This window comes from Lepisma saccharinum, chromosome 20 (genome assembly GCF_977018435.1).
Source record: "Lepisma saccharinum chromosome 20, izLepSacc3.1, whole genome shotgun sequence".
NCBI lineage: Eukaryota > Metazoa > Arthropoda > Insecta > Zygentoma > Lepismatidae > Lepisma > Lepisma saccharinum.
In genome coordinates, this window is record NC_139248.1 from 69,266,936 (window position 1) to 69,284,438 (window position 17,503).

General features: G+C 39.3%; 1 protein-coding gene across 1 annotated transcript; it reads left to right on the forward strand.

Annotated features, from left to right (window-relative positions):
- The first annotated feature begins 2,284 nt into the window (after window positions 1–2,284).
- LOC146003685 (uncharacterized) lies at window positions 2,285–16,655 on the forward strand. The gene is made up of 3 exons (XM_083142046.1): window positions 2,285–2,548; window positions 11,604–11,789; window positions 15,312–16,655. Exons 1-3 carry the CDS (start codon window positions 2,491–2,493, stop codon window positions 15,512–15,514), a joined length of 447 nt encoding a protein of 148 aa, XP_082998172.1. The 5' UTR covers window positions 2,285–2,490; the 3' UTR covers window positions 15,515–16,655.
- Window positions 16,656–17,503: the final 848 nt, after the last annotated feature.

The window sequence follows — 17,503 nt, forward strand, 5'->3', positions numbered from 1 at the left end:
TAGCTACAAATATGGGAAAGTATTTTAAGGGTAGTTACGTATAATCAACAGCGTTAAGTTTCATAATTCATTGCACAGAAACTGAAAGAAAAATGTTGCATAACAATCAGTAGAATAGTTACTTTCATATCAACAATGTAGCCCGCGTGTTCCACCCGTGACAATGGAATGTCGTTAATCGAAATTATTTTCCACGTAGCAAGTTGCATGTTAAGCTGACTGGGGTGGGAGGAAACACATATTTTTCTCAATAATAGAAGTTCGTAGACCTAGAAAGAAACGGGAATCTTTAATACCCCCGAGTAAAATTTATGGTGGCCCTCTATCGCATGGTCCCTAATATCTATCGATATTAATGCTCACAAATCTTTAATTGGTCGAACCTTCTCTGTGATCATTTGGTTAGGGACTTCCGGATATTATTGATGATGAAAATTAAAATTGAGGTTCGCCATTTTGCCACAAATAAGAATACTTTTTGATGCTATGGGCCACTTTCTGGCAGTCTTCTATACGGTCTGAATCTTATATATTCCACCAACAATCGAATATATTAATTTAAAAATGAAAGAAGTTGGGAAAAATTAATTTGACTAAATGTATCTCTGCAATCTCATGCCACGATTTTTTGATCGCCCCTCGTATATTAACGTGCAACTTGACTGTGGCAAGCAATTTAAATATATACTTTGTATTCATAAAGAAACTTTTGAAAGCAGTCTAATCCATAGTATATTTACCACTAGGCTACCCTAGGCTACAGCCTATTGGCCGCAAGTCCAGAGGGCCGCACAAAAATGAGACGCTGAATGGGCAGAAGTGACAGTGACCATCCACTATTTAAATTACTTAATATTGTGATAATAGCAAAATAAAACTCCATGTCAAGTCTTTTTACTTGCTTTCCCATGAAATAAGTTTATAGCGATTAAATAAGTTCTTGCATCATAACCCTATTTTCAGTACTGTATATTAGCTGGAGTGCAAGTCTGTATGCAAAACTGCAAAGGAAGCCGCGCGAGGTCACGTAACAGTGCTCGAATATAAGCTATTGTTCCTAGAAGAAAAGAAATATGAACATTTTGAATTCCAACAATTGATATCAAATGGAAGGAAATTGACGGTTCAAATCAACATCCTTGTTTCTCAGCTTGCGGCCAGTGTGGCTACCGCAATGTGGTATCGGTTTCTTTTCCTTTGGTGCGGTATTAGGAAATAGTTTTAGGTGAGTGCTCCCTAAATCTAAGTGTTTTCGTTAAAAATTATTCATTAAATTTCGATAATCAGATGTGTCTATATTTTAAAGTTTACAAGTGCTGTTAATACAGAGCATGCAATTAGTGGAAATTTAAGAACCATTATAACAAAACTTTTGATAATAATGTCAACAGAACCCAAAACTAATGATAGCCTTGTGGGCCCAAATTTTATAAATCCCCCTCCGTCTGCTTGCAGTGGGCCTAAAGTGATAACGAATACTCAAAACTATAATGTTAAAATTTACATGCTTAATAAATAGGGTCCAGGAATTTTAAATAAATTTATTTCCGGTCCAGGAGAGAAAAGCAGCTAGAATAAAAGGGTTCTGGACCGTAAAGAACCTTTTAACTCTAAACTATTTCAATTCGGTCCAGGAACCTTTTTGGACCAATTTGAATAAGGTGCAGGGACCTTCTCTTCCGGATGAATTTAAATACTGTCCACGAACCTTCTTTCCGGATCAATTTAAATTCGGTCAAGGAATCTTCTATCTGGATGAATTTAAATACTGTCCAAGTTCCGTATTGAAATAAAACAATACACGACTTGGATCGAATTTAAATTGTGCTAGAAAAAGGTTCCGATCCTGTTGTGTAACCCAATAGAACCAATTAGAATTTATGAGTTCCTGGAACTTCAACTGCCCTACGTAATAGTTTCTGTGAAAAAAGACCATGAAGTTACGACCATGGGCTTATATTAGTCTGCGCACGCCTCTGCTACCAGAAAAATCGACATATTATGAAGTTCCGACAACAGCCAGAAATAAAATCGGGGCAGAGATTACAAAGAAATGACTGTCCCGACGAAATCTAGATGTCTAGTACCCATAGATTTGAGGTTATTCCAACGACCCTGCAAATACACAGCGCAATCTGTAAAATTTAGCAGCCCGCCGATGCCTGCACACGCTCCGCCACTGTTCACTTTCCCACACGGCACCTCCACCGCCGCTGCCGTCTACTCGAGAAACATGAGTCGCATACATGGACCTCGGCCTACACAGCCACTTCCTGTGGAGTCTCTCGCGAGCAAATTGCAGGCAATTGACTTCGTAAGAGAGAGAAGGGAATTGTCCCACATCAGATGGGAAATGCGAGTGGACGGAGGGAAATTATTAGTGAGTGACTGCCCGCAGTGATCTGGAGGTCGTAAGGTTGAAGCGAAGCAAAGAAACCGTCCACAGCTGCTTGTGTTGTAAAAATCCTCAACAGGTGGCAGCCTTACACAATGGTTTATTGCAAGAGCTTTTTACAAAGTTTGTTGCTGTTGATATGGATGAAAGCAAGTGAGTAATTTGGTTTTATTCCACAATCTATTCGTGTGTAAAGAAACCATTACTAGGTTTTACCTTACTTAACAATACTTTATAAATGTATAAAGAGCGAGATGCAAATTTATAATTTTACATTTTAATAGTGAAGAAGCTTTTGCGAATTAAGAACGAGACGATGTTTTCTGGTTTTATATCGTCATGTGATGAACTTTTCAATGTCTGATAGCTTTCATCCAATATTTTGACAGCGGTCTCTGTTTTGAATCCTGGTCTGGGCATGTATGTTTCCGAGTGTCCATTCATCAATTTCATTATATCATCACTCATCCCTATCTTCGCAAATTAGCCAAAAGTGGCACAAATAAGCGAAGTAAAATAAAGTAACTCAATCAATGAATCAAACCAACATCTTGAACGTATTCCTACCTTATGCACGAAAGATACAAGATATTCATAATGTTCGACTGTAGTATACCAGCTTGAAAATTTCTTATCAGATTATGCCCGGCGGTGCATCAAAGCTCGTACCGACGAATCGAGGGTAGACTGTGAAAAGACTTGCATGATCTCCTGACCTTGGGAGTTGGGAGTCCAATAGCGACGTAAATTGCTCGTTATTGAACAGAACACTGCTTTGTGACCCTATTGTTCGTATTGTATTGCACACATGGCAGTTGGGGTGGGGCATTGCTGCTGAACGTTCATTTAAAAGCTGTGGTTCTATGCGAGGTGCACTGCAGTTTAAGATTTAATTCTTGGACAGAAACTTTGCGAAAACAAATTGGTCAATATTTAGAACCGTTCACTGCTTCTGCATGCTTACAATCAAGACAAATGCGAGTATAATTTATTTCACCATTAAAAAAAAGACTCATACAGATAACACAAACAACTATTTATTTGAAAACTTGTCTCATATGAGCTTGAACACTTTCCCAAGCGTCCAAGATTGCTTCGTGTATGGGGGGGAGGGGTGCATGGACGTATATCAGTGGAGGGTTAACTAGTCCAAACCCCTCCCATTGGTATAGTCAACCTTTTGCACTAATTGTGTCATCAAATAAACATTCTTTTAGTTATTCTCAGTGGTCGAAAGTAACGCGCTACTTTGTAGCTGTAGGTGTAGCGAATCTACAAAATTCCTGTAGTTGTAGGAGTTGCAGTCGGCGGAGCTTCATGATGACCACACCCTCCCAAATTTGTTTCTCAAAGCATGAAGACAGGTGAAATTACAGTTCGGACGCCAGAAACGGGGGAGGGGTAGCGGTGTGTACGTGCCCCACGAATAACCTACGCTTACCCCAGTCGATAATCCCTGAATTATGTGAAGGAGTGTAATGTATAGAATTCCATTTCGTTTTAAGATAATGCAAAATAGCATATGGGAGCATAATTGTCTGATGACAACGAGGCTTCTTTTGTGTCGTCAGCAGTGACGAAGAACGATTTCGTATTCGAGGCTGGTTACAAAGTTCACCACAAACCGCTTTATCTACGTTTAGCGTTCATTGGACGTCAATATGCTGTATCTTTTAATGATGATTACGACTCAGTTCTACACTAGCAATACGAATAAAGTAAATTACTGTTAGAAGTTATTGTATAATTTGCAGTACTCTGACATTAATGTTTAGCAGTCTGCTTGATAATTAATTTATTAATTTCTTGTTTTGGATGGCGAAGTTAAGGCACAAGTATTTTCTTCCACTTAAACCATCTTCACTTCAGATTTTACATTGTTTGAGAAGTGCTTAAAAACTAAAAACATTTTTCAAAAATGAATAAGAAAAAAGCACACGAGCAAACAAACACACGCTCACACTGTAAGAAAAGTAAAAAATACCGGTATGTATAAAGCATAAACATACATTACAAATACATAACTGAATATGCAAAAGAGTGAATAAGTGTTGGTCATCTAAATGGGATTGTATTTTATTGTGTTACCTGTTTTCACTACTGGTAAGCAGGGGTCCCGGGTTCGAATCCCGGCCTGGGCATGGATGTTTGTGAATGTCCATTCATCAGTTTCATCATATCATCACTCATCCCCATCTTCGCAAATTAGCCAAATGTAGCACAAACAGCGAAGTAAAATAAAGCAAATCAATCAATCAGTCAGTACTGGTAAGTTAACTTAGGGAGGTTTTCACACCGAAATGACTAGCCCTGCAGATTATAGACCTCTTATTTTTTGGTTCTAAAAAGTGTGCTTTTATAGGCTCCTAAAATAGGCTGTAAAAATCCTAAAATATGTCCTAAAAATCTAAAGTTAAGCACTTTACCGCTCTTTTAGTGATAGATACAATTCCCCCCGTACGTATCCATGGATGTCCTGCTTTTCGTTTCAGAAAATCTGGTCATTTGTATTAAGTAACGCGGCATACGGACCTAATTGCGAGGTGTGCACTGACGCGGTGGATGTATAGGTTTCCTGGTCTACCGACCGTATCACCTTGTCCGGTTGTGCTGTTGCCATTTCCGCCGATGATCTCTTCTTCATACGGTGTTCTATTGGAAGCCAAGGAATCGATTTAACCCAGAAGTGTCTGTGGCTGTATCTGTCATGGGAATATCTTGGGTGTTCACTGCGGAGACTTTGTTGCAGAAGTCGGGAGGGCGTAGGCGTGGTTCCCAAACTTAGTGAGCCTGCAACCCGGTAAATTCGTTTTCTAACAGTCGATGTTCCCATCCCAACAATTGTATTAGTAAATCCACACTTTTATTACTTTTTCCCCTTTCTACGTTAACTAATATGTACCTTAAAATATAACATTAATAAATAAATTGTGGAATGTTCATAGAGAGTATTGGTTAGTTTATGTCTAAGGTTGTTATGAAATGCAAAATTTGTTTTAAATTACAAGGGTTGGGTAAAAAGTAATGGCAACACTGCTGTCCCGTGAAAGGGTTGAGTCACAGCGCCACAAGCGTTTCGTGGCTGATAAAGGAATGTCAGACGAGGAAGTATAGTGAGTGGGAGCGATTGTATGTTATTCAGTCAAAAACAGCAGTGCTCTGAAGCAGAGGACGAGAGTGCAAGCGCCCTAACAATATGTTTAGGCAAGAAGAACAACGTCTCTCAGGCAGACGGTCAACGCAGCCTACTTCTGCACCTTCTTGCAACACCACCTTCGTCTCGCCATCATCCTGCTTGACAATGCAAGGTGTCACACTGCGAACAATGTGACGGCGCTCCTGCATAACCGGTAGTGGGAGGTACTGGAACATCCGCCGTATTCACCGGTATGGGACCGTGTGATTACGACCTTTTTGCCAAAATGAAGGAACCACTGGGCGGGAAGCACTACGACACGCGCGAAGCCATCATAACGTGCTATAGGGCGGTCACTGCGGGACATCGACAGAGATGGACGCGCTGACGGTGTACGACGCCTTCCATACGTGTGACAGAAGGTCGTAGAGATGAGGGGCGATTACTTTGAAGGAATGTAACACGTGCTCCTCTGCAATACAGTCAAGTACCAATTATACCAGTGTTGCCATTACTTTTTATCCAACCCTTGTAGTTGACAAGGACTGCATCTACAGGTGTCTTTGAGTTTCCTTTGGACAATATCACTACATTAATTTGGTAAGTGCTGAATTTCATTGGTATGTTCCATTTAGGACACACAAATATCTCAATTAATCAGAATATTTCCACTTGAAAATACTTGTTAGTGAAAATTGCTGCACAGACTAAATTGGCCGTTGTGCCCGTCCGCCAACCTCCAAATTTGGCGGCCGGAAGCAACGCAACCCCGGTTAGATCGCTATAGTGAACGCAGCTGGAACTGGCGGCTGGGAAACAGCGAATCAGCAATCAGTTGAATTTTCTTCGACTGAGATCGGGCATTATCGAGTCACAAGGTACCGAACGTTGTTCGCGGGACGAAACAATTGAGCGTTGGGTATACCACATGTTGCCAAACGTACTGTAAAGCGAGAAAGAGTTTTCTCGGTCAGCACCAGGAATCGGCGTGTTCAAAGACACACGTGGTTCTGCACGATGATGTTTCCGGAAGGACCACCCACAGGTCGAAATGCAGACAGACACAGACAACTGGTAAAAACAGAAGTACGCATGGCAACGTTGCTTCGGGAGAGCGATGTGATCCCTTCAGCTTTTACTTCGCAACTGAGTTTGTTGACACCCATTTGACCACACGCCCCCGAAAATGATTGGGGGACAGGACGCGCCAGAAATAGCCATCAAGGTCAACCGCCAATTGGAGTTGCGTTCAGTATAACCGCCACTGTAGTGAGCGCCATTTCCTGTTATTGCAGTCGAACTCTAATCCCGAACGAAATGCCATCTTTACAGGTTGCCAGCTCGGGCTGCAAGTCCAAACATACGCAAGAACCTCTCCCGGCCCTGTAAAATTGAACCTAGGACTAAATGGGCGTCCTCCTATATTACAATATATCACGGCGTACATATGCATATTGCCGGCCTCCGTGGCAGAGTGTTTAGCACATCGGGCTACGACGCCAGGGGTCCCGGGTTCGAATCCCGGCCTAGGCATGGATGTTCCATTATTCGCAAATTACCCAAAAGTGGCAAAAAGAGCGAAGTAAAATAAAGCAAATGAATCAATCAATCAACATATGCTTATTGTTTACATTCAATTCTCAGAAGTAATTTCTTTTGCTTATAGGACGCCGAATTTGAATCGAGTGCTATTGTTTTGTTTCGAGGTTGGCAGGCCTGTTCTTACCAATGTTGGTATCTGTTGTCATGCCGATTTATGTAGCCTCAATTGTTTTGACTCGTTTGTTGTGGTTACGATATGGAACTCCATGAAAAATTCCCGCAACGAGTGATCTCTTTGCACGGTGACCAGGAATGGCCGGCAAGATCATGTGATCTTACACCCTGTGATTCTTATGAAATCACAGGTGTACGCCAACAAACCACGAACCCTTTTGGAACTGAAGGCAGAAATCATACGGGTGATTTGAGGCATCGGGAGAGGGTTATCAATAATTTTGTAGAGCGTATAAATGCATGCCGACTCAGTAGATATGGACATATGCCTGACATTGTCTGTGATACGTAAATGGATTTGGTTTGGTTTGATTTAGTTTATTTTACTTTGCATTTTGTGCCTCTTGGCTAATTTGTGAAGATGGGGATGAGTGATGAAATTGATGAGTGGACATTCACAAACAACCAAGCCCGAGCGGGATTCGAATCAGGGACCCTTGGCGTCGCAGCGCGATGTGCTAACCACTCGGCCACAGGGTCCGGCCATACGTAAATGGGAGATGTTACTGCTTACATATATGTGAAATATAACTATTTTCATGATATTTTCCCTATTTTTATTTAATTTTCTAATTCGACGTCCTATACGGAACACCCTATATTTGCTCGGTATTTCGCAAATTAACAATGTTTTCAATTTTTTTTAATTTGCTTACACCAGCACACACGATAATTCTGTTTAGAAAATAGCATAAATTAAATTAGACCTATTAACAATTATTCTTATATAATGAAGAACTCTGAACGCCAGTTAACCAAAAAAACGACCCATTTTTGCATCACGACTACATTTCTTAAATATTCCTCCCAGGGCTTAAAAACATTATAAAGAATGGAACATCCTGACTAAATCGGGCAGCTTTGCAACAGTGGTTATAAAAGTAAAGTTATTAAATAATGCATACATCTGGAGCCCTGCCCCGCTCCACTAACAACCCATTCATTTATGAAAGGACAAAACAGAATTTCTTGCAAAATCTGAAAAAAATGTCAACGTTATTTTCGTAGGCTTTTATGGGTTAACATTAAAATATTTCATAGTTCGAGGGGGGAGGGGAGTCGCATGGTCACGGGCCTGTGTTTAAGTTTTCTATTTTGTTTAAATAACTCCTCTGAAGCAGTGATGTGCGTCTACGCGTAAACAACGATAGTCTACATTCTACACGTAGACTATTTTATACACGTACATTACGTAATCTATGTAAACAACATGGCGAAAGGTGATAACTTAGCAAAGGGCGCCATGGAATTAAAAGAAAATTATACTGCGTATCAGTTGCTGATGTGTAAGAATAACTTTTCATACTCTTTCTTTCAAATTCGAACAATTTCTCACCTAGGAAGAAACCCAATATAGGAAATATTGTAGTGTTTTATGGGGAAAATACCACTTTTGGCTCACGACTGCCATCTGTTGTTATTTGTGCATACTATTTATCTTCTTCCAAAGTTGATGATGGAAGAGAAGAAAAATTTTGTTGTAAACTGAATTTTTTCAGTTCGTTAGGAACCAATATAGTTGAAAATGTCACTTTCCTTTCATGAAAGCCTTGAAAATTAATTTAGATTGTCTACGTAGTCTATGTAAACTACAACCCAATGTAATCTACGCGTAGATTACGTGTAGATAACGCATGTAGACGTAAACTTATAGTCTACGACACATCACTGCTTAGCAGTAAGGTGGAGTCAAGGATCTCCCATTTACCGACTCTTTTTAAGTTAGAAATATTCCTAAGGCCCGCTTTACACGAACGCCTTTTTTCTTAGCATTGATGCCATCACCAAAATGCTACAGTGTAAAATGAAAAATGTTATGGCTCTTCAGATGCCATGGCATGGGCGTGCGGAAGGAAGGCAAGGGAGGCCCGTGCCCCCCCGGAAAATAAAAGTCAACCAATAATTATATATTTCTCACATATAATTTCATTTCAGCCTTGTTTGCCCCCCCCCCCCCCGAAAAAGTCCTGCGGTCGTCCATGTGCCATGCCATATTTTATGGCATTTCTGAAGGATAGAATCAGTGATATTTCCGTAGTACTTTTCGTAGCATAACCTATCAGAGGCGACCTCTACTGTCCGGGCGTCGTAGGAAACGGTGCAATCACAGCCCAGAACGGTTTCTTTGACAAATTCCTGTTTCCCTGTTGGCTGCTACGGGGAGGAGGGATTTTATTGTTGCCGCTTCTTGCCCAAGCACTAGGCCTAATTGTAGGTAAATGCGGCAACAGAGGGTCACTGCCATAAAGACATTCTCCGCCAGAGGCGCAACCAAGAATTTTTGTCTGGGGGGGGCAAGTACCAGGATAATCTTACCAATAATAATAAGAATAATTTTAATAATAATAATGCTAATAATAATAATTATTTTAACTTTAATAATCATAAAGCTAATAATAATAGTGTTATTATTATAACATTATTATTATTCTTGTTATTGTTATTATTGATGTGCTTTTCCTTACTTCGCTTCTTCTGTCACTTTAGGATAATTTGCGAAGATGGGGATGAGTGATGATGATATCATGAAATTGATGAATGAACACTCACAAACATCCATGTCCAAGCTGGGATTCGAACTCGGAACCAACATTGTTGTTATTATTAGTAGTAGTAGTGGTAGTATCAAAGACGTTATTATCCTCGTAAATTATGCAAAAAGGGGTAGACGTTGGTGCTAAAGCATTTGTTTTCGAACAAACGATTTCAATTATTTTTTCAGCACGTTCAGTTCCACACTAATAATGGAAAACAAGCACACAAACTATTTTTCAAAGACAGAAAATGCTTGATAAATGCATTCCAAATATAATTCTTTTTTACATTAACATGTACGTGTAACTTTAGGTATAACTTTCATGCACGATATATGTTTCACATATATGCAACATGGAGCGACGTGGACACTAAATTGTGTACATATTCATATTATATACAACATATGTTATTTAAATACATTACACAACCAATTCATCCATCTCACAATAAACCAACAGCAAAAATTACATAAATTGTCTCTCAAGTGCATGCTCCCTTTCCTCAAAACAATAGTTCATGCATTTAAGACAACACCAATTAAGACAAGGCTTATTTCTCCGCCAATGCGAGCGAAGCGAGCAAAACAATTTTTGGTTCCAATTTTTTTGAAGGCTGAAATCAATATTGATTTAATAGGGCGCAAATAATTTCACGGGACGCCAATGTATTCTCTCATTTACAACTTTTGTGCCTTCTCGATGGTAACATGGTCTCTTTGTGATCAAGGGGTCACGGATTCGATACCCGGTGGAGGCACATGGAACAGTGGTTTGGATCCCAATTTTAACTGTAGGTCCAGTCCCGATTAGCCTTTCTGTGCGTAAAGTGGACTTACAACCACAAATCAATCAATCAATTTTACAGCTTGTTTTCATTTAGATCGTTAGATCATTTAGATAAAATATTGTATAAAGCAATGCCATTAAAAAGAAGCACATGGTTGACAAGCGCCACCCTTCGTCTACAAGGAACAACAATCGATTCGTTATCAGACGTGAAGGCGCATGCGCTCAAGGGCGAAAAGTAAATGCGGGCTCGCGTCATAAGGAGTTCAGAAGCATGGATGCTAAGGGCATTCTGCTTATGGACTTTTTGGAACGAGGAAGAACAATTAATGCTGACCGTTATTGTCAAACATTGGATAAACTGAAAAACGCAATTCGACATAAGCGACCAGGTCTCCTGTCAGCTGGTGTCATTCTTTTTGACGATGACGCTCGGCCCCACTCAGCAGTGCAAACACAACACAAAATTGAAGAATTGGGGTGGAAACGGCTGCCCCACCTTCCATACAGCCCCGATTTAGCGCCGAGTGATTTCATCTTTTCCCGGTGTTAAAGTCTGAATTGCAAGGTTACCGTTTCGAAACAGATGAAGAAGTGAAGCGGAATGTGAGAATAGTGCTCAATAGCCAGAGCCCTGATTTTCTTGCAAAGGGTATGGAGAAATTGGTGCAACGGTGGGACAAATGCCTGAATCTCTATGGGGATTATGTGGAGAAGTGAGGAAGGATCCTCCTACACATGTATGTATAGTTTTCTAATGTATCTTAAAAATAATTTTTTTTACAGCATACGGAAACTTATATATTGAACGAGCCACGTACCTAACGTTCCCTGCACGCTTCGCATGGCAATCGCAAAGGCTAACCGGAATGTTGCAGGAAGTGTAAAGTACTGCCTCCTACCGATAAAGACTAAAAGAAATTTCAAGTTCTTATAGATGTGTACGTCTGTAGTAATTTTCGATTCGTTTCAGTCTACGCCCCCAACGCCTGCTACGTGTGTAACAGCTACGACGATGAGGGTTGCGAGGAGAGCCCCCCTCCGGAGAGATACAGGAAGAACTGCTCGGAGACGGAGCTCTACGCCAAGCTGAGGGAAATGTTCGGGGAGGGGCCCTGCAGGAAGATCTTGCAATACGTCGACTTCGAAATCAACGGCCGTAAGTTCCGCTCGCTTCTTTTATTATAACTATTGCGGATTTGTATTAATACCAATATACGAGGACTAACTGTAGACTAAAATTTCAAAATATACTGATATTAAATATATTGCATGTACTTCCAGCGCAACGAACGGATGAGGCATGGACGCGAGTTTTTCAGGTGAAAGTAATGTCTAAGAAATAGCAGGTAATTTGTTCTTCTGGTACGTGGAAATTTATTATACTGCCTATTCATGTTCCTAAAAATTAATTAATTAATTAAACATGTAGTCTTGGTAATGGCTAATGAGAATCTCTCTCTCTTTCTCTCTCCCTCTCTCTCTCTCTCTCTCTCTCTCTCTCTCCTCTCTCTCTCTCTCTCTCTCTATCTCTGTGCCTTTCCCTAAACAAAAATGACAAAACATAAAATTGGAATATGCCTTTGTTTATCGTATTTTTTAGGTAGGTAGGTTGCGAAATTACGGGAAAGAAAGAAGAGAAGGAAAATGACACCACTGGCACCCCTATAGGGGTGGGGTTGGGAAGGGGGTGACTTCTCCTCTGTTTCGTTATTATGTTTCTCGTCCCTTTCATACTTTGTTTCTGTACCTTCTTCTCTCCTATTTTTCTTCTCTCTTTCTTACTACTCTTTTCCCCTTTCTGTCCTTTTTCTCTTTGTGTGCTTCTTTTTCTATTTGTCCTCTTTCTCTTTGTTATTTTTCCCGTTCTGCCCCTTTTCTCTTACTGTCCCTTTACTCTTTCTATCCTTTTTCTCTTTGTCCTCCTTTTCTTTCTCTCCTTGTCCTCTTTCTGTTCTTTTTCTCTTTGGCCTCCTTTTCCTCTTTGTCCTCCTTTTCCTCTTTCTGTTCTTTTTCTCTTTGTCCTCCTTTTTTACTTTGTCTTTTTCCTCTTTGTCCTCCTTTTCTCTCTCTGTACTTCTTTATCTATTTCTGTTCTTTTTCGCTTTCTGCGTTTTACTTTTTCTGTCCTTTTTCTCTTTCTGTTCTTCTTTATCTCCTTGTTCTTTTTCTCCTTAACTTTTTCTCTGTATTAACACATTTTTCTTTCTTCATCGCCTGTTTCTTCCTTTCTCTTTATTTCTTCCTACGTCTATTTCTTATTCCTTTCCCTCTCCCTCCTTCTCTCCACCTACCATTCGCTCTCAATTTCAGTCTGTCTTTCATTCGACATCCTTCTCTCTGTTTATTTCCCCCTCTGTGAGTGTGAATCGAGCTTTACAATAAATAATTCTGAATAACTGTCATGCAGGCTATTTAGCTGAAAAAGCAACGTAGCGATTGGATAGGTAATGTAGCAGGGGGGGGGGGGGGGCGAAATCTCAAGAGGACAGAGAGATCCCCCAACAAAAATGTTGTCCCCAAAAGTCCCGCCACCAAAAATTTTCGGGGGAGTGATTCTTGTTACAAGAAAGATAAGCAGTCGCTGGACATGATTGTGAGTGGTGCATGCTCTCTCTCTCTCTCTCTCTCTCTCTCTATCTCTCTCTCTCAAGAGATCATTACCCAATGTAAATATGTGCATACTGTATAAAGTAAAACAAGAAGGCAAGTAGGAATCTAATTGATTTGTATTAATACAGAGCAAAAACTTGACAAAAACTTACAAGGTCATTTCATGCGAAATCAACCAATGAAATCAACCTCACATATTTTAATTCCTTTAAAATTTTGCATACTGAAAGGGCTACCTGAGGTAAGAAAATATGCAAAGTTGCAGATCTATATCTTTTGTAATATTTCCGAAATTACAGTGTTGCAGACTGCGATTTTGACCATTTTTTCCCACACCATCTTGTTAATTTTAAAGTACAATATTTCGGCAACCAGAGCACCTATAGAAGTGATTCAGACGGCGTTGGAAAAGCCTTGAGGGGCTCTTCACACGTAAAAAAAACAATTGAACGTGGTGTAAAGAAAATTTTGGTAGCCATTTTCTCAAAAACGAGTCTATTATTTTTAAAAAAATTGTCATATATACACTATTACTCAATAAGTGTACAAAATTTTAAAATGGCACGCCAATGAGATCCGGAGTTATGGTACATTTAGGTTAGATTAGGGTAGGCAAGTTATGTAATGCATGCTAACATATTTTGATAGACCAATTACTGTAATTCAAAGGTTAAAGTATAACAGGTAAGATAAGGGGCTGGCCTCTCTTTATGTCACTAACAAACTAGCCTTCTTAAACCCGAAGGTTTATGGCTGCAACAACACAAGCCTTCCATCTGTCATTATCCTGGGTAATATGAATACAATCTTTTCCATCCTTACCGATTTCCTTTAGGTCTATCTCAACGTTATCTCTCCATCTTCGTCTTGGCCTTCCTACTGGTCTCTTATCATCAGGTTTTCCAACAAGAATCCTGAAAATTCTTCTTTCCTCTCCCATTCATGCCACATGTCCTGCTCATCTAAGTCTTCTTAATTTATTTTTTCTTATAATATCTGGTCATGAATACATATTACGCAGTTCTAAATTATGTAATCTTCTCCACTGACCTGTCTCCTTATCACTCTTCGGTCCAAATATTTCCCTAAGGTTTTTATTTTGAAATATTAGATTGATTGATTCATTTGCTTTATTTTACTTCGCTTCTTGTGCCACTTTTAGCTAATTTGCGAATATGGGGATGAGTGATGATGTGATTTAATTGATGAATGGACCCTCACAAAAACCCATGCCGGGATTCGAACCCGGGACCTCTGGCGTGGTAGCGCGATGTGCCAACCACTCCGCCACGGGGACCGGCTTATTTTAAAATGCTCTTAATTTATGTTCCTCTTTTGGATTTCACTTTAAATTGTAGGTCCAGTCTGACACGTCCTTTCCCATTTCACTAATATTTATTGTTATTAATTATCTTTTCTCTTGTACAAATGTTTATTGTTCTTTAATCTTAATTTCTGTAATTTACCTATCAGTGATAATGTCAGGATAGTGACTAACCTGCATATACTTATCTTGTAAGGGCTGTTACCATGGCAATTACGAGTGTCTTTTGTCTTGACATAAAAAAAAGTTCGGGCTCGGTTTTTTGGAATAGAGTGATCAAGTTGAATTATAAGAAGTTTAATTTATTTGAGTGACATTGATTATATGTTAGAAAAGTAAGTATTTAGTTTGCAAACAAGTAAAATAGACTTCTTTTTTCTTAGTGCAAACTTAACTTTGATTTTTATTTGGTTTGAACAACGAAGAGATATTGCCCCATACCCTGAGAGGCATCACGTGTATGCTTTCGAGTCTTTGATGTGAATTTATTATTTGCTCTGGTAGTTGAATCATGTTCTTTTGACTAAAGAACTTTATGCCTTACTGTGCATAAAGTGGACTTAAAACAGCAACTCAATCAATTATGTTCCTCTTTTAATGTAAGGGACCAAGTTTCACATCCATATAATACTACAGACAAAATTACTGTTTTGTATATGTTTTAACTTCCTCTGTAAAATGTGACTGATTCAAATTATCTAAGTGGTGATGCACCAAAAAGTATTTTTTCAATCAATCTTTCAGTGGGTCCTGACGAGAGAGTGGTGAGGACATGCGGCTACGTGCCCACCAACACCTCAAGATGCTACCACAAGGCGGGCTACGGAACCAGGCAGGAAGTGTGCAGCTGCGACACGGACTTCTGCAACGAGGGCTCTCTCCTCACCACCTCCTCCGTCGTAGTGGCTACTTGCACCTGCGTCGCAGTTCTGAAACTTCTCTTCTGATGACCACTCGGTGCTTAGGGACGTGCAAGTCAAGGAAATAGTTAACAGATTACTCTTCTATTGGAGTTAAACTCTCCATAGCCGTGATGGAGAGTTACTTGTAGAAAAGCTACTGCTCAACAGATGTACAAAAGTGCCTTTTGATAAAAGTGTGAAGTTTACACACTTGAATAGCCAACACAGCTACCACATACATCTTACAACTGTCCTGGAGGGGCAGGGGGTAGAGATTCCTCTCCGAATGACCCAAGTACTCCTGGTAATAGAGATAAATTCCCTCTACCCCTCCATAAATAAGTCACATTTGCAACAATAATTTCCATTGGATTGTAAACCCTAACTTTTTCATGAAGCGAATATCGTTCTATCAAACACCATCAGTGCAAATTACCAAAACCACAACAGTCTTGAGAAACTGGTGGTATGTGTCCATTATACAATCAGTAATGTTTTAGATATGTGCTATTGTTGCCAAAAAAATATATTAATGAGAAATACGTTTGTAAATCGACAAAAAGTGTTTAACAACTGCCTTCGATTTCTTCAATTCAAAAGAAGTATAAAGATTACTTATTTGAATAACGACAATGTAATTGGATTTATAGTCAGCATGTCGAAAAAATAAAGTTTGCAACTTTAAAAAACGAACATAAAACATTTTGCGGCTCCATTATCTAAAAATATTTCGCTTCACATGTTCTTGAGGTGTGTAAACTTGCATATTTTTGTCACAAAATGTCATTTTCGTTTGGCTCAACAGGTTCCAGAGTCACAGCAATAGGCTTCAAGGATATGGTTCTCATAGAAACGATAGCCAAGACCACTGTTTGCGTGTACTATAATCTAAAAGTTATTTCATATCCGCTAAAGCAACCACATGACACAATTTGGTTGTGGAAGAACTCGAAGAAAAGGTAGTAAAAAGAAATTATGGTTAAGTAGTTGTAGTTGAATGAATTATAAAGTTATAAATGTAATCACAGTCGTAATTGCTATTATTTTATTATAATTCAATAACTAATTGTAAGTGTGAGTATATGTACTTTCCTGTAAATTATAGTGCGGAACAATTGTGAAATATTTGAACCTCATTCACGACAATTTGAATAAAGACAATTATCATGATCTTTCAAGTTGTAGGTTTGAATTATAATGATTTGGATAACAGAGTGTACCCACACCGTTTATATTGCTGTGAAACTACAATTCTTTGATAGTAGTTTTTACCAAACTGTAAGATCTAAGTTAAATTGTTCATTTTACTTTTGTTTTATATCTTGAGAATCTTACTTATTTACTTTGAACGCTTAACTACACATTTCGTGTTGTACATTGAAGTCATTGGCGTACGCAGAGGGGGCTGGAGGGGTACCAGCCCCCCGAATTCTTTAGAAAATAAAATAAATAAATGAAAGCAGTAAAAGAAGTCGGGAAACCCCACTTTATAAAGTCCCGATAAAACACCCCTACAAAATGTAAAGGAGTTATCCTGGTGATGAAAGAAATAGGTTAGGCCCAGGGAGATCTCTAGCCGTGTGTGTCAAGCGTAGGTCCGGCATAGTGTTGACCGCCATAATGAATTCAACGCAAAAATTTCAAAGGAATGTGGACGATGTAATATGTGGAAAAACCTTCGCCGTTTTATTTCTCGTGAAATTCTAGCCTGATTTGTTATATCACATCACCCCCTTTCCTTTGAATTTTTTGCGTTGTATTCAATATGGCGGTCAACAATATGCCGGACCTGCGCTTGACACACACGGCTAGAGATCTCCCTGTGCTTAACCTATTTCTTTCATGACCAGAATAACTCCTTCACATTTTGTAGCGGGTGTTAAAAGACTTTTGACTCGTCATAGTTCATGTAATGAGTCTTTTATCAGTCACATAGTTACACATATTATTTTGTATCTTCTGATCCCATTGCAGTCCCAGAATGTTTTTTTGATATGTTTTATAGTATGGCATTTTTTTCACGATTTTTGGTGA

Coding starts and splice junctions, on each gene's coding strand:
- LOC146003685 (XM_083142046.1), top strand. CDS start 2,491: ATGGTTTATTGCAAGAGCTTTTTACAAAGTTTGTTGCTGTTGATATGG. Junction 2,549..11,603: donor GTTGATATGGATGAAAGCAA/GTGAGTAATTTG, acceptor GATTCGTTTCAG/TCTACGCCCCCAACGCCTGC. Junction 11,790..15,311: donor CGACTTCGAAATCAACGGCC/GTAAGTTCCGCT, acceptor TCAATCTTTCAG/TGGGTCCTGACGAGAGAGTG.